Source organism: Acanthochromis polyacanthus, chromosome 22 (genome assembly GCF_021347895.1).
Source record: "Acanthochromis polyacanthus isolate Apoly-LR-REF ecotype Palm Island chromosome 22, KAUST_Apoly_ChrSc, whole genome shotgun sequence".
Lineage (NCBI taxonomy): Eukaryota > Metazoa > Chordata > Actinopteri > Pomacentridae > Acanthochromis > Acanthochromis polyacanthus.
The window spans coordinates 25,440,606-25,464,048 of record NC_067134.1 but is presented as its reverse complement, the minus strand read 5'-3'; the positions used below and the strand labels follow the sequence as shown (position 1 = coordinate 25,464,048).

The 23,443-nt window shown below is 40.4% G+C and overlaps 3 protein-coding genes across 4 annotated transcripts; all 3 read right to left on the bottom strand.

Moving 5' to 3' along the window:
- Positions 1–22: 22 nt before the first annotated feature.
- On the bottom strand, positions 23–11,733 carry retreg2 (reticulophagy regulator family member 2). The gene is made up of 9 exons (XM_022207853.2): positions 11,409–11,733; positions 10,858–10,961; positions 9,769–9,799; positions 9,293–9,422; positions 7,848–7,932; positions 6,450–6,587; positions 6,125–6,213; positions 4,610–4,745; positions 23–2,659 (listed from the first exon to the last, which is right to left on the bottom strand). The coding sequence occupies exons 1-9, from the start codon at positions 11,660–11,662 to the stop codon at positions 1,857–1,859; spliced, it is 1,770 nt and encodes a 589-aa protein (XP_022063545.1). The 5' UTR covers positions 11,663–11,733; the 3' UTR covers positions 23–1,856.
- Positions 11,734–13,321: 1,588 nt separating this feature from the next.
- On the bottom strand, positions 13,322–17,941 carry prkag3a (protein kinase, AMP-activated, gamma 3a non-catalytic subunit). 2 transcript variants are annotated; one of them, XM_051943149.1, is made up of 13 exons: positions 16,981–17,941; positions 16,839–16,878; positions 16,639–16,739; positions 15,732–15,813; positions 15,592–15,650; positions 15,425–15,470; positions 14,852–14,906; positions 14,631–14,757; positions 14,379–14,544; positions 14,261–14,298; positions 14,024–14,170; positions 13,856–13,949; positions 13,322–13,545 (listed from the first exon to the last, which is right to left on the bottom strand). In XM_051943149.1, the coding sequence occupies exons 1-13, from the start codon at positions 16,996–16,998 to the stop codon at positions 13,520–13,522; spliced, it is 999 nt and encodes a 332-aa protein (XP_051799109.1). In that variant the 5' UTR covers positions 16,999–17,941; the 3' UTR covers positions 13,322–13,519. The 2 variants fall into 2 exon arrangements, with proteins under 2 accessions (XP_051799109.1, XP_051799108.1); XM_051943148.1 differs by having other exon boundaries at positions 13,322–13,949; positions 15,410–15,470.
- An 814-nt stretch (positions 17,942–18,755) lies between these two features.
- On the bottom strand, positions 18,756–23,005 carry cnppd1 (cyclin Pas1/PHO80 domain containing 1). Its single transcript, XM_022207854.2, has 8 exons — positions 22,822–23,005; positions 22,274–22,376; positions 21,933–22,014; positions 21,703–21,823; positions 21,382–21,510; positions 21,225–21,286; positions 21,020–21,137; positions 18,756–20,634 (listed from the first exon to the last, which is right to left on the bottom strand). Exons 1-8 carry the CDS (start codon positions 22,882–22,884, stop codon positions 19,999–20,001), a joined length of 1,314 nt encoding a protein of 437 aa, XP_022063546.1. The 5' UTR covers positions 22,885–23,005; the 3' UTR covers positions 18,756–19,998.
- Between the last annotated feature and the right edge of the window lie 438 nt (positions 23,006–23,443).

Here is a 23,443-nt window from a genome sequence, read left to right as displayed (position 1 = left end):
AGATAAATTTCATCGCAACATCTTTCGTTTGTTTCAGTTTGTTCTTTTATTCTCTTACTTTCACATGTGAGGTTGCAGATTTATTTTACCAGTTTAATGACAGCAAACCTTCCCACGTTCTGAATCTTGTCCGTAGCGGTTACATTTTTAGACGTAAAAGATCAAACTGAGTACTTTATGGAAAAAGGAGAAATTAGAAAATATATTCCTTTTTTTTAAAATTGTACAGTTCGATAAGTGTCTTTTATATATTTTTATATATGTGTATGTATATACACACACATATAGGTCAAGAAGCAAATATTTTAAGCATAAAACACACAGCTACCATACACAAACTAGTCTGTTAATCTCTAAATCTGATGTTATCGCTTGCCACCCATTTCCATGTACAGTTGGGTAGTCTTTTCAAAATAAAAGTAAGGACACATCAACACTTTTATTCCCCTCATTGTAATGAAATAAACTGAATTGAACAGGCTTTTTTTTTTTAACCTGAAACATTCGAACTGATGTTTTTTTCCTCACAAATTGTGCAGTACTTTGTCAGTTGACAAGGAGAACTTGAAGAGAGTGCTGTTTTTACATGCAGAATATACACTTTCCTTTTTCTTTTTTTTGCATTTCTACACTATACACAAGGAGACCGGAGGAAAAAAAAAAAGGAAAGGTTAGTACAAACACAGTGCACTACGACAAGTGGGGAAATGGACACGTATTCTGCAGTTTTATATTCACTTTGTACAACCCACCCCTGAGATTTGGATGCTGAGTGGTTTACAAAAGCAAAAATCGTCCTCTTCATTCAACTGGAAATGTTTGCCAATTATTTTCAGACACGTGATGTGTAATGAAAGCTTTACGCCCCTTCAAAAACAAACAAACTGACCTCGAATATTGACACATGCGTGATGCACGGCATGCATGAACTTGTCGTTGCACGGAGGAGGTTATTTGGTAAATATATATTCCCCGGTGATGACGGTTTTAAATCTGTCGGATCAATGACAAACTCAAACGGACAGAGAATGTGCGATCTATTCTCAGTAAAAACGAGAGGAAATCCAGGAACGTTTCTTTTATCTTGCCACATGAAAGTCACTTATGTGTATGGGTAAAGACCAACGAGCTGTCAACATCCAATAATGTCAAAGATTCCGTTTTCAGGCAACAAGTGAAAAACCACCAATGACTGAATGCTTCTTTCAAAAGGTAAAGACGGGGGTTAACATCGATTCACTACCTGGGAACACGCAACTACGATTTGAACTTGGACGTCCGTCGTTAAAACACGTACATACAATCATTATGGAAGGGATAAAACGCACTTTCAAACTCTCCCTCAGCTTAACAATAATAATAATAATAATCAACTGATCATTAAATTAAATAATTTATCGCATATATTATTAGTCATGTAATCCAACATTTCCACTCTCCATAATACCATCTACATAAACATCTGCTTCTGAAGGTTCAGCCGTCAGCCAAGGTACAAAATAAAGGCTTCAGAAGAGACTAAACAGGTGAAAACAGTAAGGGACTGTCAATCCAACCTCTGCTCTGACACCATCAAGCCAAACACGTCTACTGTAAATGCACACTGATGATTTCTTTTAGAGTTTGTGTGATGATCTTGGTCTAGAACTCGGGTACCGAGGCTGCGCAGACCCTCGTAAAGCGAAGCTATGAAAGGAGAACCTACCACGTGTCTCGACCATCTGCCACACAATCACCAACCAGCAGTATAAACTCTCTGATAAATGCGTTGTAAATAGCTGTATGTATGTTTATAATGTAGTTCTAATGTACAAATAAAAGACAAACACAGTTGACGGTGGGGGCGGACAGGAAAGCTATGACTGTGGTTGATGTTGAGGAGATGGAAGCGTGTCAGGAGCTCCTCCCGCCAGCGGTCTGTCAGAGCTGAGCTCCAGCGCCTCGTCCGCCTGCTCCAGTTCACTTTGGTCCAAAAGCTCAAAGTCCTCGTCCTCGGTCGGAACTAGTGTGTCGTCGGGGAACTCCTCGCCGGCGCCGCTTTCTGTCGTGATGGCCTCGTCCAGGTCCTCGTCTGGACCCGCCGCCCCCGTCGTAGTAACTCTAGTGTCAGCGGTGGTGTCGGTGGGTGGGGTGGAGGTCTCCAGAGCGCCTGGTGGAGTTTCAGTGGGAAGGAACTCATCCAGGGAGGGCTCGTCGCCGGCCTCACTGGAGTGCAGCAGCGCCGACAGAGTGTTCTGCACCACGGTGGAGATGGCCGTGCTCACGATCTCCTCGCTCAAGGCCTCCAACGAACGCTGTGCACCCTGGGTGACCGCCGCCTCCTTCTCCTCCCCCTCCTGCCTCCCCGCTGCTCCCTCTCCTGCACCCGGAACAGCCAGCAATCCCTCCTCACCCCCAGGCGGTCGTCCGTGTCCGTTGAAATGTGTGTTCACAAAGTGCAGAGGGGACGCTAGGTGCTGGATGAGGAGGCTGGCGGGGCTCAGCGGTTCCCCCTCTGCTTGAGCACCGGCCTGGGCTCTGTCTCCCTGGCCCGGACCTCGCAGAGGAAAGTGAAGCAGGTTGTGCTCAATGAAGGGAAACTCCTCGGCTGAGGGGAACTCAGGAAGATCCCGCAGGTAGGCCTCCTCTGGGTCGCTGTGTAAACTCTGCTGGTCCAAGTCTGGAGTAGAAATGAGGGAGCAAAAAGAATCTCATCTAAATCAAGGATCTAAACCAGACATACTGCCTACACAGGGGGTCCTCAACTTATGTTGAGCTCCGACTTACGCCACACTGTAGGAACGAAACTCCAGCAAAAACGTAAACAAAGTCTTTATGTGCATCCCATTTTCAGTTCTTCATAAAAGTCATGAATACCAACAACTTTCATGCATGTATGAATCATTTTACAAGAAGAAAACAGAATATTTTAACAGACTGATGCTGTTGTTGATGTTGAGGTTTCATTGTTTGTTGTTCAGTTCCAGATTTACCTGATGTCAGTGAACTTGACAGCTTTTCTGTCTGTGTTGGATTATGGAGATCTTTTGTGGATGAATGCTCCTGCTCATAAGTTGTCCAATAGTCGACACTTTTCATTATGCTTCTTTGAGGTTTCTTACAAACTGTAAAGTGTCAACGCACCACTGTGAGTTCTACTCTCGGGTGGGATGGCCTGCTTTAGCCACCAGAAGGTTCCTTCATTGGCATATTTTCAAGTACAAGGCGATACTTGGACTACTGCCCTCTATTTGTTCCTTAACTGCACAGAAAAGTTCTGATCTTCACTCGCTCTGTTCATAAGATCATCTGTTGCTTTCTATTCCACACGTTGAACTGAACTGGGCAAAAAGGCTTTTGTTTATTCCGCATTCTTCAGAAGAGTCCGACTTACGCTTGGGAGCCATAATGAAGAGCAAAAAGTTAGCGAATGTAGCACAATCTAAGGTGGCTTACAACCAGAGACTGTAAACAAAACCGACAATGTATTCATCCGCTCTGCTCGTCAACTAGTTCCATGTAACCAGTTCTGACAGTTCAGACAGAGGACCCCTGTAATACAAATCAACTTCTTCATAATGTTTCTCTCACAGAAGACCAATAAACAGCTGATTATACCAGGAGGCAAGGCCAGACCACGGTAAAGGGAAAGGTAAATAAATCCATGTAAAGGTTGCTGTGTTTTCGTGATGGCAGACTGGAGCAGAAAATCTCTTAATTCCCCAGAAAACTACTGGCGCACAGAACCAATGAAGTACGACAAAGGAAAAAAAAACATCTGCATACTTTCTCAGAGCAGAGCTAAACGCCAGCTTTCTGCTGGCCGACCTGCATTCCTACTTTTTCCAGAGCTGAACTTTCTGGGAACCTTTGGCTCTCTTCCCAAACAATAGAACTACTTCTGTGTTGGCATACGTGACGGGATTAAGAAGGTCAGTGTCTGCGCTGACTAAAAACAAACACATACCTGAGTTATTCACCTGAGCAGCTATGCAAAGCTCCAAGTGCTCCTGCCATGCTTGGAACGCTACTTAAAGTCCTGTGCATCATCTGCAACATGTGCACGATCTCCTCCAGTGTTTCAAAACAGCAACACTCAACTTGAATTTTATTTTGGAGAAGCAGAGGAAGTTGCAGGGAGCAAACCCTGGCAAGCAGAGTGGCTGAGGAAAGATGACTGTGCTCTGTCAACGCTCTGTGAATCAGCATGCATCGCCACACGGTAGAGATCAGGCTGTTGGTGCCAAATTATCTCGATTAGATGCCACAGGATGTTAAAGTAGGATTTGGTGCCGACAGTCTGACCCTGTGGGACAAAAACAACGAGCATGCTCCTGCTTATATGATATGCTGTCGCCAGTCTGGCTCCTTCACTGAAGACTTGAAGGTTGATTCAATTTAACAGAATTTGACGTTTGTTGTCTGTGCAACTTTGAGGTCCATAGTTGAATGTGCACCAGAATGAGGTTTGAACAGGACTTCCAAAAAGTGCGTGGAGCACCGGGAGCTGTGCATCATCACACAATGACACTACTTCAAAAGCGACTGCAGTAGAATGTAAATCAGGTAAAGTTTTCTCTATCCACAGGCGCCGTTTCTGAACTTCTCTGTGCGATGAAGTGAGATTTACCTTCAGAGACATCGGTCAGCTGAGGAGTGGTGGCTCTGGACACCGAGAACCCTCCGCTCTCCAAGATGGAAGCTTCTTCATCCGACAGCTCCGAGTCTGTGATGGCCATCGCCAGAGCAGTCGTCTTCACGTCCACCTGGTCAAAACCAACAGCAAGAAAACAGCACAAAACTTTTAATTATGGTACTGGATGAACATAAATTAAACAACTTCATCATCTGCGTCACAACTGAGAAGGGAAACCCCAGTAAATGTTGAAGATTAACCTGGACAGACTGAGGATCACAGCAGTCTACCAGGCATGGCGTCAACATGACAGTTCGTGAACCGAAAAATGCAAATCTTAAAGTCATGCTAATGGAATGTGGTCGTACTTGAAACCTTGATGGTATTAGCCAAACCACAGAGCTTTATTACAGTTGAAGCTCAGGTCAGAACTCATGCCACTGCTGCTGTTTCCTTTGGTGGAAACACAAACTCTCATTAAAGCAGAGATGTCAAACTCATCTTAGTTCAGGTTCCACATTCAGTCCAATTTGATCTAAAGTGGGTCAAACCAGTAAAATCACAGCATAACAACCTATAAATACCCACAACTCCTAATTTTTCCTTTGTTGTAGTGCAAAAATGTTGACATTTAAGGAAGTCTCTCTTTATAAAATATTATGAACAACCTGAAATTGTTGAAGAAAAACTAATTTCAACAGCATTCAGCCTCAGTTTATCATTTACACATTACAGCTTCCAGATCACAGAGTGTCTACAAAGAAACAACATTTAGTCACAGCTATGTGGAACTGAACGATACAGGATTTTACTGTATGATCAAAACGACAAAAGTCAGACCAAAAAAAGACAAAAACAAGACAATATATTCCAAAAGTGAAATACAAAACAACAAAAGCGAGAAACAAAGTAACAAAAAATTAGAAAAATGACATGAAAAAAAACAAAAAATTGACAAAAAACGAGAAGCAAAACAACAGAAACATGAGACAAACGACAAAAGTCGGACAACATAAACAAGACAAAATATTACAAAAATGACACAAAACGACAAACGCGAGAAACAAAATGACAAAAAAATAAGACAACCCGAAACAAAAAAAGACGAAGAAATAAACAAAAAAGTTGAAAAGCAACAATAAAATGGACAAGTGACAAAAACGAGACAAAAAGTGACCAAAACTAGAAACAAAACAACAAAAACATGAGACAAATGACAAAAGTCAGACAAAAAAAATACACAAAATGACAAAAACAAGACAAAACATTACAAAAATCAAACACAAAATGACAAAAGAACAATGAACAATGTAGGATTTTACTTTCTGATCAAAACAACTTGTCATGGTCTAGGAATTATTTAAATTTATAGTTTTACAGTTATTGTCTTCTCTGTAATTTTTACACTTTGAGGGCCAGACTGGAACCTCTGGAGGGCCGCTTTTGGCCCACGGGTCGTACGTTTAACAGCCCTGCTCTAAAGTCTACTGCTCTGGTGTGTGTTCATACCGTCGGAGCAAAGCAGGACAGCTCCTCCTCACTCTCACTTTCTGTTTCAGCTCTTGGCTCATCGCCTTCTTCCATCTCCTTCTTCACCTCTGTCAAAGGAAAAGGTGGATCAGACAGAGGTAAACATGTGGCCATAGAAGCTTCTCATCACAGCTCTTTCATATTTAATGCAGCTTCTTTTACACAATCACATAAACAGAGCGATGTCAATGGTTGAGCATCAGTGAGCGGAAAAGAAATATGATCTCTATCGACTCCAAAATCAATGCCTAATGGTATAATTAAGTCCTGTGTTAAGCTGCAGGGGTGTCTGAGCAACACTCACTCCTCTTGTCGTGCTTGCGGTGCTCAGTATCTCCCTTCATGCTGTAATCCAGTTTCATCAGGATTGGCTCCAGGCCGGTGTACATCCTCTGGATCAGCTCGTGGTACACGACCAGCGGCCACAGCAGGACGCTCAGGACTGGAGGAGTGCACAGACAAAGCAGTGATGGCTTCAGAAACGGTCACATTTAGCAAAGAAATGTGCTACAATAAGAGAAAAAGGACAATTAGCCGATGAGACCCCAGTAATGGGATTGTTAGGTAAGGAAAGAAGAGATACGTTCAATTTGCACAAAAGCAAGTAAAGCAAAATTACATGGAAGTGTAATTACTTCACTGACTGCTATCTTCAGTGTGTCACACACAAAACGACAAAAGCAGGAAACAAAACGACAAAAAAAATAAGAAACAACCTGAAACTAAATAAAAAAGGGATAAAAAAATGACAAAAAAGTTGCAAAGCGATAAAAAAAATGACAAAAACTGGAAACAAAACAACAAAAACACGAGGCAAATGACAAGTCAGACAAAAAAAATACACAAAACAACAAAAACAGGACAAAATATGAAAAAATGTCGCACACAAAACGACAAAAGCAGGAAACAAAATGACAAAATAAGACAAACAACCTGAAACAAAATAAAAAAGTGATAAAAAATGACACAAAAAAGTTGCAAAGCGACAAAAAAATGACAAAAACTAGAAACAAAACAACAAAAACACGAGGCAAATGACAAGTCAGACAAAAAAAAAACACAAAACAACAAAAACAAGACAAAATATGACAAAACAACAAAAACATGAGACAAATGACAAAAGTCAGAAAAAAAGACAACAAAAACAAGACAAAATATTACAAAAATGTCGCACACAAAACGACAAAAGCAGGAAACAAAATGACAAAAAAGATAACACAAACAACATGAAACAAAACAAAAAAGTGACAAAAAATTACACAAAAAAGTTGCAAAGCGACAAAAAATGACAAAAACTAGAAACAAAACAACAAAAACACGAGGCAAACGACAAGTCAGACAAAAAATACACAAAACAACAAAAACAAGACAAAGTATTACAAAAATGTCGCACACAAAACGACAAAAGCAGGAAACAAAATGACAAAAAAAATAACACAAACAACATGAAACAAAACAAAAAAGTGACAAAAAAATTACACAAAAAAGTTGCAAAGTGACAAAAAAATGGACAAATGACAAAAAGGAGCCAAAAAATGAGAAAAAACAGAAACAAAACATCCAAAAAAAACATGAGAGAAACGACAAAAGTCAGACAAATAAATACACAAAACAACTAAAACAAGAAGACAACATACACCATGCAAATGTCCTGACAAGCGCACAGTCCAGCTGTGTTTTTCTCCGTCATGAAGTCACTCACCTATTATATAGGAGATCATGATTCCCGGTACATAATGTCCAACCACAGCAAGCACAAAACAGCCGCTGCACATCATCACACAGAACTGGGAGGCAGAAAAAAGAAGAGATGTTGGAGATAAAGTGTGCAGGTGTGTCGTCTCTAAAAGTGTTCTCACAGCTGCACTACCTGCTGAGTTTGCTTTTCACAGAACCTAAATATATACTTTTGTATTTCTGAGTCGCACTGGCAGCAGTGTTGACTCTTAGATAAAGTATTTTTTTGTGTGTGTGCTATCAAAGATGAATGTCACGTGTTATTTGAGACTTACAGCTGCACTGCAACAAAAATACAACCGTTTCAGGGTTTTTCCGGGTTCAAAATTTGAATATGCATGACAATAAGAATGATAAATCCACATACAGTAAAGGCAGCGAGTCTGTGTCACTTCATTTGACAGAAATCTATACATCTTACTGCTGTTTTTCCAACATTTTATGAGTGAAAAATATAAGGTTTTTAGTATTAGTATACAGAATACAGTCACTTTACACACTTAAACCTCCTGTTGACTTCATTTATGGGCATCAAAAAATATTGTTTCCTTGTCTGAAAAAAATTTAAAAATTCAGCAAAAAAAAATCCTCAAATTTCTGAAAATTTGCAAAACCTTCGGGAAGAAAATTCTAAAAAGTTTCCCTGAAAAGTTCCATTTGAAAGAATCCCTCAAATTTGGCAAGAAAATTCTTGTAAATATTTTAAAAGGTTGAGTAAAAATCTCCCAAAAAAATTCTTAAAATATCAAAAGTGATTACATATATATCAGTAAAACTTCTAATATTCTATTTAAGAAAATTCACAAAAAAACAACCAAAATTCAGCGAATTTGAGGCAAATTTTGGTTGATTTTTTGTGAATGTTTTTAAGAAACCTTTTTTTTAATATTTCTTTTTTCCTACCAAAAAATGTTCAAAAATTTCCCCAAAAATGTTGAAATTGTGGACATCAGAAGTTTGCTGTGAATTTTTTTTTTCCCCACATTTTCAAACTTTAAAACGAGTCAATTTAACCCACAGGACGACATGAGGGTTAAGACACTTGACACACTGTGACATTTCACACAAACACTTTTAGAAACTTACATTTTGTAGTTCGCCTATCGTGCTTTATATTAGTTATTTCAAACCTCTATGTAATTGTGTATATTCCACTAACCTTTGTTTATTGTACTCTGGCAAAATAATTCCCTCCTCGATGAATAAAGTAGAGCTTATCTTATATAGCAAGTAAATAAAACCCTCATTAAGAAAACAGGTAGCACATATGTAAAATGTAACTTTTCCCGAACCCACTTTGAGGAGTCACAAAAGATTTCTCTTTGCAAGAAACACTCTGCATTTTTATCACCATAAAAGTTCATCACTCTTCCAAATTCCACGTGTTCGGACCAGCCACGAGTGCCGTACCTTGCCGTGGTTTTGCCGCTTGTACTGCAGCATCTCCTGCAGATACAGGCAGCAGGTCAGGTAGCTCTCTGCCAGGTGGTGGCTGAGCTCAGGAACGCTGAGCAGACGCTGCTCTGTGCTCATCGTTTCACTGCATTCCAGCACACAAACACAGGAAGAGAGCAAAAAAAAACAATCTTTGAGAACACAAAGCTGTACTTTAAGGGCTTTAACCTGTATTTAAATGTTTTCAGAGAGGCAGTGAAGGATTCCATGTTCATGTAATGACAAGGGAAGGAGACAGGCACACGAGGAATGAATGAAGAGAAATGCAGCAGACTAAACCAGTCAGAGAGGACAGAAAGAGTTACAAAGATGGTGTGAAAATGGCGTAACGCAGACATACACAGACGTCTGACAGTTAAGACTTTAATGGTCTAATGATGAAATAAGCAATCATAAGTAATCCATTTGTCATACACACACATATTACACACCTTTGTACAGTGTGGGCCTCAGCATGTTGAACTACAGGAGAGGAGAAACACATAATTAGTAACAGATACACCTAAACAGGGCTGAACGATATTTACTGCAGTCATGTAAGTCCTCATTTTAGTGGCATGTTTTCATTTCTATTGCAAGGAAACAAAGAAATAATAATGGGATTTTTGCAACTAAATAATAGCCCTGGACTCACATATCTGAATATTAATTTGGAGATTTTTTGAGTACAGTCTGGCCCACTAAAATAGAAACAAAACTGTGAGCGTTGTCCTAAACTGGCATTAGCAGCCAAATACTGCCTGTGCATTCCAGACACTTCCATCCTGTCAGAACACATTTTCTGGCTACATTGTGAACAAGCAGGTTCCCTTATAATTTGTAAGGCAGGGCATGAGTGTAACACCCTCGCAGTTCATTTATAGTTTATAAAGAGGTTTGGTTTATGCATGTAGGCCTTGAAGCAGACTAAAATGTATAAACAGCATCATCTGATCAGATCTGTGGGTCTTTAAGCAGCAGATTGAGACATCCACCACGCAAGAAAGAGTACTATCACAGGTCCTTCATCCCAGCTGCTGTAAGGCTGTACAGCATCAGCATCACTGGCTGATGTGAGCATAAACTGGACGATATAATATCATCTTAAATCACGGTAAAATCTGCACAACAGTTCCTTGCACTGCTAGCTTTTTTTTTGCAAGCCACTTAATGCTGATGTCACTTATAGTGTAATAATACTGCATTTATTCATTTTTCATTCTTCATCCTTGTATATATTGTATATATTATTGTTATTCTAATTATTACTCATACTGTACATATGAGTTAGTGCTGCTTTGAAACATGTTTGCTGCTGTAACACTGTAAATTTCCCCTGATGTGGGGAGTAATAAAGCATTATCTTATCCTAATTCATCAATTTGATTGCTAATTTATTTAAAAAAAAACAATTTATACATTGGGGAAACTTGCACAGAATACCTAATCTGCATGAATAAATAAAGAATAGTAGAATAACAGTATTCTGATTCTCAATGACAGACCAGATTTTACCTACACACTGACTGGGCTGAACTTACTGGTAATGATGGGCAACTTGGGCTTCCATCTCTCCAGGAGCATGAGCCCCAGCAGGGACACACTCAGCAGGAACAGAGGCCGCAGGGAGGTGGAGGACAGGAGCCTGTGGAGACACACGGACACATAAGCTACTGACTGACATAAACATGCCAGTGCTCCGGAACTAACTACTAGTTAGCAGTTAGCTTCTCCAGTTCAATGTGTCACTGACAGCTGGTTAAAGAGGAGGCCTGGACCTCTCAGTGTGTCAAATATTAGTTAGAATTACACCGCTAACACGTCTAACAACTCAATAATAACTTAAGTTGTCTACTTTACTTTGTAATATATGTCACGTAGGAACATTTGTCGAGGTGGAAATTAAGTTTAAACTGGCTTGCAAAGCTACGTTAGCATTAAGCTAAAGACGTGGGATTAGCTAACTTATCCTGACGTTCCCTTGTAATATCCTCGCTGACATTAGCTAGCAAGCTAACGCTACACTGCGGAGAAGCCTTATCGGCGTTTGTTTCGAAGGCGGACGAGGTAAAAAGACAAAGTGGACGGTTACCAGAATAATGTGTTGAGTGTCAGGGCAACAGAGATGCTGTACAGCGGCCTCTCCCACACCAGCAGCCTCTGCACCCACAGCAGCAGGGGTTCATACGGCGATAGCCAAGCCTGGAGACGCTCCCGCAGGAGGACGAGCTCCGGGTTTCCGTCCGCGCCGGCCTGCTCCGAGGTCCCGGCGGGGAAGAGAGCCTCCAGGCCGACCGAAGAGGAGGTAACCGAGGGGCGTCTTCTGGCCTCCTCTCCGCTCGCCATGTTTCTCCCACTTTGTTATGTTGTTTTGGAGATCACGGGGTTTATGGGGAGACCAGTGGCAAGCTCGACACGCTCAAAACAAGCGAGCTTCCTGTGGTGGCTTTCAAAATAGCATACAGCGACTTAACACGAAGCCAAAGAGAGGAATAGATTTATTTAGTTAATGAAAATAGGTTCAAAACACACAAGAAAATAAAAATTATATTACTTTTTCCTTACACACAAACCTATACATTGTGATTTTACACAATACAATAGTTTTATTACGATGATTTTTTAAAAATGTATTTTATTTTGGAGGTAGTACGGATTTGCGCCTTGAATCCCCGCAGCTTGACGCAGTGGTGACGGCGCACAGAGGGGCGGACTGATCTTCAGGCCCGTCATAGCAGAGAAAAAATGTAGTCACGTGTTTCCTTGTTTACTGTGCAGAGCGGACAGGGTTAAATTGAGCCTCCGTGTACCACCGTGTGGTTACACACCGTGTTGTGTCTGTGGCATGTTGCATCATGAGGGTGAACACTTGTGGAGATTTGCAGAAGCTGCGCGCAGTTTCCTGTTACTAGAACTGCTATTTTCTACTACTGCAGAAATACTATAGCCCGCGCATGCTCAGCTGTTGAATTTCTTACATTTGTATTATTTATATATTTTTTATTATATACTGAAAATACAGACAGCATCCAATCAAACATAGCAATGGGGAGGAAAATAAAATAAAATAAAAAATTTTATTTAAAAAATGCCTTGAAAGTACCACTTAAATTTGTCTGTTTTGAGTCATTTTATTTAATTTAATTTTACATAGTAGCTTGGAATAATCTAAGGGAATATGTGTATATTTGTGGACAAAATAAAATAAAGCAATATAAAATAAAATACTCTGATATGTTTCATTTTTAAAGAATGCCTTGAATATACCAGTTACATCTGCATCTACAGTCATTAATTTAATTTTATTTACTTTTATCTAGTGTCTTAGATTAATTTGAAGGAATATGTGCATGTGTGTGGAAGAAATGAAACAAAATAAAATTAAATCATATAAGTATAATTTTAAAAAAAATTACCTCAATTATTCCAGTTACATCTGCATCTACTGAGTCATTAATTTTATTTTATTTTATTTTATATAGTGTCTTCGATTAATCTGAGGGAATATATGTGCATGTGTGGATAAAATCAAGCAAAATAAAATAAAATCCTATTACGAAAATTTTTAAAAAATCATCTCAATTATACCAGTTACATCTGCCTCTACCATAATGCTAATACTATTTTTTATACAGATAATAATTATTATACCACCTTTACACTGGTTAAATAATAATAGCTTCTTATAACATACATAAGAAAACAAATAGCTTTCTAAAATTGAAACTATAAAAATACCTAAATTTACAATGTATGAATCACCATTTTTTGTGCATAAACTGTCAACAGATAATCCAAACTAAATTATCACTCAACAATGCCAAAAAGAAAAATATTATGAGATGATGAGAAAATACCATACTAGCTAACTGGCTTGAAATCTGCAGAACAGCTGTCCTCAAGAAGAAAATAGCTCCACCAAAGGAAGATCATGAAACAGTGATCACAGTGGTCTAATAATAATTTCCAAAACTGTATATGTAAGCAGAGTGCAGAACGACCACATATTGGCAAGATTTGATACAAATTTATTACAGAAATACAGTATGTTGAATAAACACACATTGATCAATTTGATCAAATGCAGCCAATGCAGTGGACCGATAGACACATCATGGCATCAAGGTCAGCTCACTGTCCAGTAACAAAACTTGAAGACGTTTTAATGTAAACAGCAGCACAGCCAGGGCATTTCTCTTCCTCTTAAGTTCTCTCATTGCAGTCAGTTTCTGAAAGATGCAAATGAATTGTGCTGTCATTCTCCTCTGCAGCTGTCACGGGCGTGTTTAGAGAACGAAACTAAGCCTCGTAGAGCAGCTGTGTGGGAGTACCTGCATGTTTTCGAGTGCAAGATTGAAAGCAAGGGGACGGTTTTCAACAACAAGCCTGTGGGAACAGGGAGGATGCAGGTTCTGGGGCTTGGCTGGAGTGGGAACGAGGCTCCAGAGCCGACTTAAGTAGGAACACTGCCAGGACTACACAGAAGGTAAAGGAGGGGACGCTCTGCCCCCTGCTGCTAGGATAATAATGCATCAATACCTGCAGGGGTTAAGACCATGGCCTGCAGCAGGTCAGACAGAGAAATGATGCCCTTCACCACGTCAGATCTGTCCACCAGGACCAGCCGATGGACCTGAGGAAAGACAGAGATGCTCCATTATCCTGCAATCTTATGATTTTAATCAGAAGTGTCCAAAAAAGATGTACCTCAGCTGTGACTATGCGACATATGATGGTCTCCAAAGTTTCATCAGGATAGCATTTGATCACTCCCTCGACGTAACACATGCGCCTGCGGACGGCCTCCTGCATGCTCATGTCCAGGTTGTTGTAGGTCTTCTGAGCTGCTAGATTCTGGAGCAAATGTCAGCAAACAACGATAATAAACATCACAAAGTTGCAAAAAAAAAATCAGTAAAAAACTACATGGGATGATGCACTTACAATGACGTCAAATCTCGAGTAGAGGGCCACCACTTTTCCTGAGAAAACAAACATGTAATAGACATCAGTGCTAATCGAATAGAGGGAGAATATCTTTAAATATTCTTAAGAAGCATACCTTGTTCGTCCACCACCGGCAGCGCAGACACCCGCCTCTCCACAAATATGGAGAGGGCATCATAAAGCAATGCTGTTTGCTGCACGGTGGCGATGTTCCTGAACGTTCCTATCCTCAGCTCCTGGATCTGCTTCTGGAGGAACGCAGGCTTGTGAACCTTTGTCCCCTGAAAGCATCCAAATACCTCAGTTGGAGAATGTTGGTGCACACGGGATTTAAGGTTACAAACATAAAGATCAAGTTAAAGCTCACAAATATATGGAGGAACTTGAGGATTCTTTTGTGTGTCAAAATGTGCAGGACGTTTCCAGACTCGGGGTCGATGACGGGCAGCCTGTGGATTTTATATCGCAGTAAGGAATAGATGGCATCAAAGAGGCTGGAGGGAGGAGAGATAACAGAGGAATGCACGGCTTGGCTTTACTAGACTGGAAATCCAGTTAAAATAGAACATTTAAGAGCCGCAGACTCACCTGGCCTCTGGAGAAATGCTGATGAGGAAGTGATTGGAATACTGTAAGTAGACGTCTAGACAGAAGAAAAGAGAGACAGCTCAGGTGGAGGTGTTTGCACAGAAATAATAAGGGTTGGGTGAGATCAATTTAACCCTCATGTCGACCTGCGGGTCAAAATTGACCCGTTTTAAAGTTTGAAAATGTGAAAAAAAAAAATATTTTCACAGTGAAACTTCTGATGTCCACATTTTCAACATTTTTGGGAAATCTTTGAACATTTTTTGGTGGAAAAAAGAAAAGTTACAAATGTTTCTTTAAGAACATTCACATAAAAATCAACCAAAATCCAGCGAAATTAAATTAAAAGGAACAAAAACTCAAATACTCATTAAAAAAACACAAATATTAATTAAGATTTGATTCACAGAACAGGCAAATTGAGTGAAGTAAAGGTAATCTGGGCTCATTATACTGCAGTTACCTATTTTTGTCCTCTGATTACACAATCCCGATTACATGCAATCTTTTACTACGTAACCAGGGAGAAAATGCTGTTGATCTGTGCAGGTTATTTACTTTTAACTGAATCACCTCTCCACGTTTCGATCTTGTGGCTCTCCAGCTCGTACATCTGAACCTTTCAGAGGGAAAAACAGTGTCAGCATGTGATTGATCAAACATTGGAGCCCTGCAAAAAACAAACAAGCAAAAAACAGCACACTGTGTCTCAACTCAAACTGCAGTATGGTCATGCTCACCAGGGGGGATTTGTAATAGCAATGGAGGATGTTGATGAAATCTGTGATGGTCAGCATACCTGTGGCAGAACAGAGGGTTCTATTCCCATTGTTAGAATTTATATCAAATCACCGTGCTGATGAATTTAATCCTGTCTTACCCACAAACCTCTGCAGCTTGCTGTCCCACAGAGGTGCAGCCCTCAAGCCATTTGCCACCAGTGCAAAAAAGGCCTTCTTCACCTTTTGGAGGCAGATAAAGTCACTCAAAAGCCCAAAATTATGGAAAATCAAGAAAAAGTTTCATTTTTAAGAAATTAGTTTCTTCAAGCTGATAATGACAAACAAGTGACAAAACACAGGAATTCCGTGTTTTATGTATATTTTGATATTTTTACAAAAAATGCCATGTGAAGAATTCTCTTGAAAATGACACAAAGTCAAGTAAAAATGCAGCTTCAACACAAATGGTCTTGGTGGTTTCAACTAAGAGCCTGTGTAGATTCTCAGTCATCTAAGGTCGTGTTAATATTAAGATTTTCAGTTAAAAATTGCATAAAATTATGAATCGCTCTTTGCAAAAGCACATCTGGACAAATAACAAAGCTTTAAGACATCCATTCTGTGGTCGGATGAACTGAAAACGAAGTTGTTTTGATGCAGGAAGGTGGATTTGTTTGGCAAAAGAAAGAAAAAGCATTCAAGGCCAAGAGCATCGCCCAAATGTTCAAGTATCGGTTGGAATGTAATGTTTTGGAGGTGTTTTGTTTTTAGGAAAATGGGACAAGCAACATCAAAGTAAGCCAAAAGTAATTGCTGCCACTGATTGCTGAGAGATATTTAGTACTTTTCTGCATGGCAATTTGAGTAAAAATCTAAAAAAAAAAAAACAAAAATAAACAGAAATAGCTAAAAATCTACCATATAACATCTCTAACACAACATTGTACTGCTTTCACATGTTCATGTCATTTCCAGCCATAAGAAATCCCTATAGATCGCAATTTGGCATTTTGTATGAATAACTTTGGGCTTAACTATATGAACATTATTGTACTGAAGTCTTACTTGCAGTGTGGTATCAAATATGACCAGTTTACAGCTGGTTGGAATGGCATCGTAGCAGCGGTGGCTTTTCATGAAGTTCATGTAGACGGTGGCATCAGCCTCTAGGAGGAATTACAACAAATATGCACCAACAGGTTATGATCTTCCACCAAAATTTACAAAGACGTAGAGCGAGCATGTGCCAGTCATTGTGAGCGTACCTTGTTTCTGTAGTTCCTGCTTCTTGTCCAGGAATGACACCTGCAACACATGAAGCGAAACATTCTCCACATGACACTACCAGCACTTTTACAATCCTTAAGGCTACCTCGGTTTCAGTAAACTTCACAAAAAGTGTTTCACCTGCGATCGAGACTCCATTATTCTGTTGTGCGTCCATGAAAAGGCTGGTTTCCACGAAGCAGACAGTTGGTTTGTTACCCCTTTTCTACAAAGCGGTCGGGTCTATATTAGGAGCTCTGGAGTGGTATGAGCTCAGGGGAGGGGTAAGAGAAGCTGGGAGAGGTTCAAGGAGGGGGAGGGACGCTGCATATTCGGCTAAAACCAGACATCTGCTCTCCTCTCTGTAAAACCCACATCAGCATTCTGCTTTTAATGCTGCTGAAGGGAATGTATTACACACACTACCAGTCAAAAGTTTGAGCACACATTGTCATGTAATGGTTTTTCATGACTATTTACCGTGTACTCTCTCTGAAGGCATCAAAACTATGAGTGAACGCATATGGAATTGTGTCGAAAACAAGAAAGTGTGAAATAAGTCAAAACATGTTTTAGAATTTAGGTTCTCTCCATGAGCTTCATGAGGTAGAACCTGAAATGGTTCTCCAACAGTCTTGAAGGAGTTCCCTTCGAGGCTTATTGGTCATTTTGTCTTCACTCTGTGGTCCATCTCATCCCAAACCATCTGCATTGGGTTTAGATCATCTGAAGCAGCACTCCATCATCTCCTTCTTGGTCAGATAGTCCTTCCACAGCCTGGAGGTGTGTTTGGGGTCATCGTCCAGACGGAAAATAAATGACGGTCCAACTAAACGCAAACTGGATGGTATGGCATGTCGCTGCAGGATTCTGTGGTAGCCATGCTGGTTCAGTTCCTTCAGTTTGGAAAAAATCCCCAACAGTGTCACCAGCAAAGCACCCCCACACCATCACACCTCCTCCTCCATGCTTCACGATGGGAACCATGCATGAGACCATCCGTTCACCTTTTCTGAAACCAAAGATCTCATCAGACCAAAGCAGAGATTTCCACTGGTCTAAAGTCCATTCCTGGTGTTTCTGAACCCAAACTAATCTCTTTTCCTTGGTAGGGGTTTCTTAGCAGCTGTTTGACCATAAAGGCCTGATTGGTCAGTCTCCTCTGAACAGTTAAAGTGGAGACGTGTCTGCTGCTAGAACTCTGTGGCATTTATCTGGGCTCTAATCTGAGGTAATGTTAACTTGTGATTTCTGAGGCTGGAGACTTGGATGAACTTGTCCTCTTGGTCTTCCTTTCCTGGGGTGGTCCTCATATGAGCCACTTTCGTCATAGCACTTGGAGATACATTCAGAGTTTTTGCAGTTTTCCAGACTGACTGACCTTCACTTCTTAAAGAAATGATGGACCGTCATTTCTCTTTATTCAGCTGATTGGTTCTTGCCATAATATGGATTCTAACAGTTGTCAAATCGGGTTGTCAACTGTGGACCAATCTGACTTCTTCAATACAACTGAAGGTCCCAACCCCATTAAGAAGGCAAGAAATGCCACAATTAACCTTTACAAGGAACACCTGTGAGTGTGCAAAGCAGTCATTAAAGCCAAGTGTGGTTACTTTGAGGAATTTAAAATATAAAACATATTCAGTTATTTCACAATTGTTTGCTACATAATTCCATATGTATTCGTTCATAGTTTTGATGCCTTCAGTGAGAATCTACAACATAAAATAAACCCATTAAATGAGAAGATGTGTCCAAACTTCTGACTGGTAGTGTATATTTGCACTCACAAGGCTGCTAGCAAATAATTTATGCTTTTAAACATCATAAAAAGGGGCTTTTATGACTGTTTACTGAAATTACACTTCTGTCAGCCTTCATCTTTATCTCCATCACTGACAAAAACAAACCGATTTCTCAAAGAAATGCATCATTTTTTAATGAATTCTGTTGTTTTTCTACACATTTTACAATATTTGCATTTTACACCATGTACAAAATTAAAGGACTTCCTGCTCCAAAATGTATCAAATTTGTCAAAGGTTCAATTACAAAGTAAATGTGGGTAACCCGCATACATAAAAATAATCGATTCTTTACATGTTTTTTTTTTTCCTTTCTTTCTTTCAGGTGTTTAAAAGATATGACGACACAGTGATAATGGAGAGAAATATCCAATAAAAAAAAGAATGGAGCAAGATGTGCAAATTCCAGATCGGTAAAAGTAACACTGCAGTTAGCCTTTAAGGTGTTATATACAAAAACAAACTAGAAACTGCATGAAACCCCAGAAGCCCATCCGTAATAGTGACCATCCACATGGGAGAACTTAGAGGTGAATCTCTTCCATTTGGCCAAACAGGGAAGTGACTTTAACATCCTGGTGCCACACAAAATCTGATGAATATTGTAACTGCAGACAGAAAGACGACCAAAACCAGCCGTAAATAACCAGAATAGGAGGAGTTTTGGATTTCTGTGCAGCAACTGATGCTACAACACTGCTTTCTCTGAGGTAAAAGGGAACAACAGGAGACTCTGCTGCAAAAAACAAACAAACTGGTGAACAAACTCAGTGCTTGCAGCTTGTGTATGACCAACGTCTGATGTAAACCTGTACCTGCGCAAAGCAAACTACGATATGCAAATGTGGAGCAAGCTGGTTTTCTTCCGACAGAGCGCGACCATTAAAAACAAAACACTTGCTGTGAATCTTTCAGATATGCCCCATACCCTTCACACACATTCGTCAACCTGCCAAGCAGCGACCAGCTTTAGCCTTACAGCTGTGACAAAATAACTCAAAACACATTCATTGCAAAAGGCCCTACATCACCATCCGACAGCTGTGAACTTTCATATATGATAAATATGCGTGGCAAAAAGTTTTCAGCTATGAAAAACATTAAATGATCTTCATATGCGTAATAAGTTTCAGAGGATCAACAGAAGAATATGGCATCTTGTGTCAAATTCATCCCATAAGTGAATTTCATCAAACCCTCCCAAAAGCGATGAACTACTCTCATCTTTGCACCTGCATTCTAGATCTGAAAAAGTAAACAAAAGCATGACGTGTGGCTGTTAATGAGTCATGAAACAATGCTGGTTTAATTTCCAGAGTCTGTCACTACAGGTTGACAAGCTGTGCTGTCCCTAACCAGGCATGAGCAGAGCTTGGACTTTGTCCACAGGCAGCAGAGAGTCCAGATGGCAGGGTCGCAGCTGCACAGGAGGAAACCCCGCCAGGTGAGAGTTCAGATCAGGTTCAGCAGATCCGAGGAGGCTGGAGGAGAGCCAGGATGCACGGTGCTGCTGGTTATCAAGGGGACCTTCAATGAGGAGTGCTGAGGTGTTTCGAAGCCCACACTGCAGAGGAGGGAGGGTTGCGAGACAGCCGGGGCAGATGAAGGAAGCAGCAGACCAGTGTGGGGAGGTTTCAGATTTAGTTTCAGGATGTATGTGACCCATCGAGGCGAGGAAGGAGCCCCAGAGACACAGCACTGACGTCTGTGTGGAGGCCGACGGCTGTCTGTGGTCCTGGCTGATTCCAGGAGCGCCGACCTGACGGCTCAGACTCTTGTTGGCCAGAACACAACATGGGAGGCGTTGGGTTGCAGCGGGAGCTTCTGGGTTTAAGTGGGAAGTCTGAAGGTGGCCCAAGTTGATCTCACCGGGAAGTGGAAGCAGAGACTGGCCGCTTCTGGAGAGGCTGAGCTGGTGCAGCACAGCACTGGTGGCAATGAGGCCAGCCACACTGGTTAGATAGACCAGGCCGAGCATACAGGAAACCTGGAAGCAAAACAGGGTGAAGTGTTATCATCAAACCAAATCTGAATAATTATTCACTTTGTTGTAACTTATAGAGAACACAAGTAAGAAGAATGCTACAAAATGAGTATACATTCAACTCAAATAGAGATAGATAGATGGATGGATGGATACTTTATTCATCCTGAGGGAAATTCACATTCTCTGATTTCAGCTTCTTCAAATTAAATATTTTATTTTGGGTTGGGTTGTGAACAAAAGAAAACATTTCATGACGTCATCTTGTGCATTTGTAAACATAGGTTAAATTTTCAACATTTTGTAGACCAAACAACCAATTGATCAATTGAGAAAAAAAAAAACAGTCCATAATCAAAATAGCCCTCAACTCAAATCCTTTTCCCACCTTGGTAAAGTGCTGGTAGATGGCTGTGAGGGCGTGACTCCATGCAGACTGCTCCAACAGCACACAGAGGTCAGTGTAGGTGAACCAGCCACGTTTCATCCCCTGACGTTCTGCAATGCTGGAGATACAGAATCAGAAATAAAACCTCCACAACACGCTTTACAACACTGACTCACTGATAATGCAGACAGGACTTATTACCAACCTGGTCTCCAGCTGACTTAGTATGTCGAAGAAGTCGTTTGGCTCCGTGAAGAGGCTCCACTCCTACAAGATGTGACATTAGGGTTGAGAGAATGAACTTGAACCTAACACACATGCGGTCACACCGTGCATACACAAGCACATACGGTTCCACTTACAATGGCATTCAAGAACTTCATCTCAAGGTTATTGACAGTTTGGACATCCAGCTTCCCAGCTGCTCCCCATTCATCATTGAACACCTCTTCTTCCTCCCCTTCGTCATACAGGTATTTGCTGGCAACCATCTAAATCAAAAGAGAGATTTCAGTGTGTTTGTTGACAGCAACTCTTATTGTATAATTTATTTAAAAAATTGAAGCAGTATGAACTTGATCAGGATGTAAACAAAGTCAGTAAACTCTTTCTGAAATAAGTAGGGCACAGTAATAAAAACACTGCAACACTTTTAGCATGACCTATGAACTACAAATACATACCATAGAGATCAAGAAGAGGTCAGAGGAGGAGATCTTTTGCAAGTATTCAGGGTTTCTATGTCGGAGCCTTTCGATGTAAACTAAAGCCAGCATCATGGCACACGGAGAGATGCAAGCCTCCCTGCAGCAAAAAAAAAAAAACTTTTTTCACATACATTACCGACTGTACAACTTTGTATTCTTGCACGAGTGCACAACCTGGGTGTGCGAGCATTTTTCACAACACAAACCTGGCAACATGAGCAGCATACTTCTTCTGGAGCTTACGTATTGGGCTTGGGGCAGATTTCTGGAAGATTTCGACAGCAATATCTGCAAGACAAGGAAGCACAACCTCAAAAACAGGTTCACAGGTGACAGTATTTCTTTTTGCAAGTTAATTCTGCACATTTATAACCGACCTTGGCTGTGACTTTGGTTTGCTCAAGACAAACACAATCAGTAGAAATCTTCACTTACATAATGAGAATGACTCATGTCTGGAAGCACTTGCAGAAGTTAAAGCAAGGACAACTTCATCTATGTAACATTAGTGAAGTCACATGTAACGAAAAGCTGATGTTTTTCTCACCTGTAACGGGGCAGGAGAGGGCATCTAAAGAAACATCTTTGTCCAGGCCATAATACAGCCGCTTTCTCACCCGTTCAGTCAACTTTTGGTGTCCTGGAAGAAACTATAAAAACAACAGCAGCAGCAAGCAGTGTTAGCATAACTGTAGTTTTGGATAATTAAGTTAAGTTAGCTAACTTCAGGCTTAAAAAGCCGTACGTATGATTATATAATGATATAGCAAAGCAATATGCTCAGCAATTTCTCAACTATGCAACAGCAGATATCACACTCGATATCGTTTACAGCATGCTAGCTCAGCTGACGCTAGGCCCACAGCTAGAGCTAACATTAGCGGTATGTTATCCATAGGGGAAGCCTTACGTAAGTATTTAGAGACGTTAAAACACACACTATAAAACTCTAAACAGTACCACATAACAAGGAGAGTTAGTTTTATTTGATTCTAGGCAAGTATACTGAGGTATAACTGACATGCTAACGCGAGCTGAAGCGCCTAGCCTCGGCTGTCGTAGTTTGTTGACTTAGCCGTTAGCTCAGCAACGTACCGTAAACTCCTGGAAGTCCGAAAACTGGAACGTCTTCTCGTTAAATAACGCGTCGAAATCCATATTTACTAAAGATTAAACATTAGTTCGCCGAATATAGAGAAGACGACTGCTCGGCCTGGCCCCCGCCTGTTTCCTCAAGCTCAGCTCGCAACGCCCTGACCCACAGTCAGTGACGCCTGGATGTGACTCATAGTTGCTCCTGCAGGGGGCGCCACTCCGCTGCACTTAAACAACCAGAGGACATTTTTATTTTTAACTTAATTATGTTTCCATGCTGGTATCAAAAATGATATTGCTGAATGCCAAAAGACTGTGGCAACTTATAATAAAAAAGTAATAAAATGTTTGTAAAGGAGACTCTATATCAGTTTTAACAACAACACTTTTATTCAGTCATGCTTGAAATCAGTGATTAATAACTGTGTCAATATATAATTGAGGGACTTTCAAAGTCCATAAATCTTGCATACATTTTTATTAAAAGTAAAAGAAAACTAGTGTTTTTTATGTTCATTATGATCATGTCTTTACAAATTCCATAATTATTTATTATGGAAACAATCACTTATTAATAGATGACTGGATATCACTAAAATGTCATCTGTGTTACAAAAAGTCC